This window comes from Populus euphratica, unplaced genomic scaffold (genome assembly GCF_000495115.2).
Source record: "Populus euphratica unplaced genomic scaffold, PopEup_1.0 scaffold1106.1, whole genome shotgun sequence".
NCBI lineage: Eukaryota > Viridiplantae > Streptophyta > Magnoliopsida > Malpighiales > Salicaceae > Populus > Populus euphratica.
In genome coordinates this window covers 13,813-16,273 of record NW_011500988.1, presented here as the reverse complement: position 1 = coordinate 16,273, position 2,461 = coordinate 13,813, and the positions used below count along the sequence as shown (strand labels likewise).

The 2,461-nt window shown below is 38.4% G+C and overlaps 1 protein-coding gene across 1 annotated transcript; it reads left to right on the top strand.

Moving 5' to 3' along the window:
- The first annotated feature begins 221 nt into the window (after nt 1–221).
- Nucleotides 222–2,144, top strand: LOC105116973 (glucan endo-1,3-beta-glucosidase 7). The gene is made up of 4 exons (XM_011014492.1): nt 222–356; nt 502–1,166; nt 1,258–1,581; nt 1,947–2,144. The coding sequence occupies exons 1-4, from the start codon at nt 290–292 to the stop codon at nt 2,142–2,144; spliced, it is 1,254 nt and encodes a 417-aa protein (XP_011012794.1). The 5' UTR covers nt 222–289.
- Nucleotides 2,145–2,461: the final 317 nt, after the last annotated feature.

The window sequence follows — 2,461 nt, the reverse complement described above, 5'->3', positions numbered from 1 at the left end:
GTTGGTTTCTAAAATATAAAACCAAAATCAAATGATTATTTTTTTTAAAATCTTTTAATTGATTTTTTTGTTTTAATTTATCGGGTAGATTATTTCAATAAATTTTAAATTAATTTTTAAGAATATTATGGATAATCTGACTCGTACGCATACGTTACAAGTACCCCTATTTGAAGTTTCACCACCCGAATACATCTTTACGCTTCTGCCCTCGACTTGTAGGATATTCCATATTTAATGCCTCCTCCAGTTTTAAAAAATGCAGAAAAGAAACCGCTCCTCCTAAGCCATGGTGGTGCTTCCTTGTACTGTTGCTTTCCTACTCCTTTCCTTCTTACAGACTGTAAAAATCGCAAGTAAGTTTGCGTCTCTTTCTATTTTAATTACCTCCTTCCATTTCTAAAGAATTTACCTTGACTAAGCTGTCTTCATTTCAGTCTATGAAAACAAAAAATATTGGTGTTCTGTTTTGTCGTTTAAATTTTGCTGCTTTTTGTGCAGACTCGCAATCATTCATCGGTATAAACTATGGCCAAGTTGCGGACAACCTTCCACCACCACCATCCACCGCAAAGCTTCTTCAATCCACTTCAATCCAAAAGGTCCGATTATATGGATCGGACCCCGCCATAATCAAAGCCTTAGCCAACACCGGAATTGGAATTGTTATCGGCACTGCAAATGGTGACATTCCAGGACTAGCCTCTGATCCCAATTTTGCCAAGAGCTGGATCAACACACACGTGCTTCCCTTCTATCCAGATAGCAATATCATCCTCATCACTGTTGGCAACGAGGTCATGACTTCTAATGACCAGAATCTCATGAACAAGCTCTTACCAGCATTGCAAAATGTACAGAATGCTCTAAATGATGCATCGCTCGGTGGTAAAATTAAGGTCTCCACAGTTCATTCGATGGGAGTGCTTAAGCAGTCTGAGCCACCTTCTTCTGGAAGCTTTGATCCAAGTTATGGGGATCTGATGAAGGGCTTGTTGGAGTTTAATAGGGCGAATGGTTCGCCTTTCGCAATCAATCCTTACCCTTACTTTGCCTACAGAAGCGATACAAGGCCTGAGACTCTTGCTTTTTGCCTTTTCCAGCCGAATGCAGGACGAGTGGATGGAAACACTAAGATCAAGTACATGAACATGTTCGATGCTCAGGTGAGAGTAAATCAAATTGCAAGTGCGAAAATTTTGTATCAATAGATGATCTAATAAAAATGCTACTGACAAGTGGTTTAATCAATTGCAGGTGGATGCAGTTTATTCTGCACTGAATTCTATGGGATTTAAGAATGTTGAGATTGTGGTGGCTGAGACTGGATGGCCATATAAAGGAGATGACAACGAAGTAGGGCCAAGCATTGAGAATGCCAAGGCCTACAATGGCAATTTGATTGCACACCTTCGATCGATGGTGGGCACTCCACTCATGCCAGGAAAATCAGTGGATACATACCTCTTTGCTCTTTTTGACGAAGACGTGAAACCTGGACCTGGTTCTGAGCGATCATTTGGACTTTTCAAGACTGATCTCACCATGGTTTATGATGTTGGACTCTCTAAAAGTAGCCAGGTAAGAACAAAATTTATGTGCATTTCATTGGTATTTCGAGTTTTCAACAGCCAAGTGTTCTATTCCTGAGCTTTCCTTTGATTTGGCATTTAAATTTCTGTTTGTTTGGTTGGGAACATGGTTTTTAAAACATCACTACGCATTTTGTTTGTTAATAGAATGGACAGTTCCTTTCAAGAAAGAAAAAACACCGGCCCATAACATCTTTTTAATTGCTCTGTATGTCTCTATTAATATTCAAATTTTCAATGTAACATCATTATCAACAACATTTGAAATAAATAAAATCATCATTTTTAGACAAATAAATCCAAAATATTCTTGCAAATTGCACCTGCAAAAACCCATATAATTTATTGAAACAGACCCAGCCACCAGCAGCAGCACCACAATCGCCACCACCACCAGCCACCACCACCACCACCAGCAACAATAGCAGCAGCACGAGAACGAGCAGCGGCAACAGCACGAGCACAAGCAGCAAAAGATGGAGTGTTGTTTTGTGGGTTTTTCTAGAATTGAAAATTTTTAGAATCGGAGATTTCAGAGGTTTATTTAATTAGTATTTTCAAGGTTTGTTGTATGGGTTTATGGGACTTTCTTTGATTTGCTTTTTCTTTTATGACTTGCAAACTTTGAATCAAAAGTTGCAAAGAGATGATAAAGATAGGTTATGGTTTTTCCTCCTCTATTTTGTATGTTTCTTTGGTTGAGTATTATTATTAATTTTTTTAAGAGAAAAACAATTTATCCAAAGAGAAAAGAAAGGAAAAGTTAAGTTTATGAGCAAGCCCCATTTACACTTTTACATGATGCACTCAGTTCCCAATTCAATGGGACGAGGAACGGTGTCTGGACCGTCTCATTTGGTAGAAATTTG

Bases quoted from the DNA above. Each gene is read 5' to 3' on its own strand.
- LOC105116973 (XM_011014492.1), top strand. From the start codon at position 290: ATGGTGGTGCTTCCTTGTACTGTTGCTTTCCTACTCCTTTCCTTCTTA. The intron at 357-501 runs GTAAGTTTGCGT...CTTTTTGTGCAG, and splicing joins ACAGACTGTAAAAATCGCAA to ACTCGCAATCATTCATCGGT. The intron at 1,582-1,946 runs GTAAGAACAAAA...TTATTGAAACAG, and splicing joins GACTCTCTAAAAGTAGCCAG to ACCCAGCCACCAGCAGCAGC.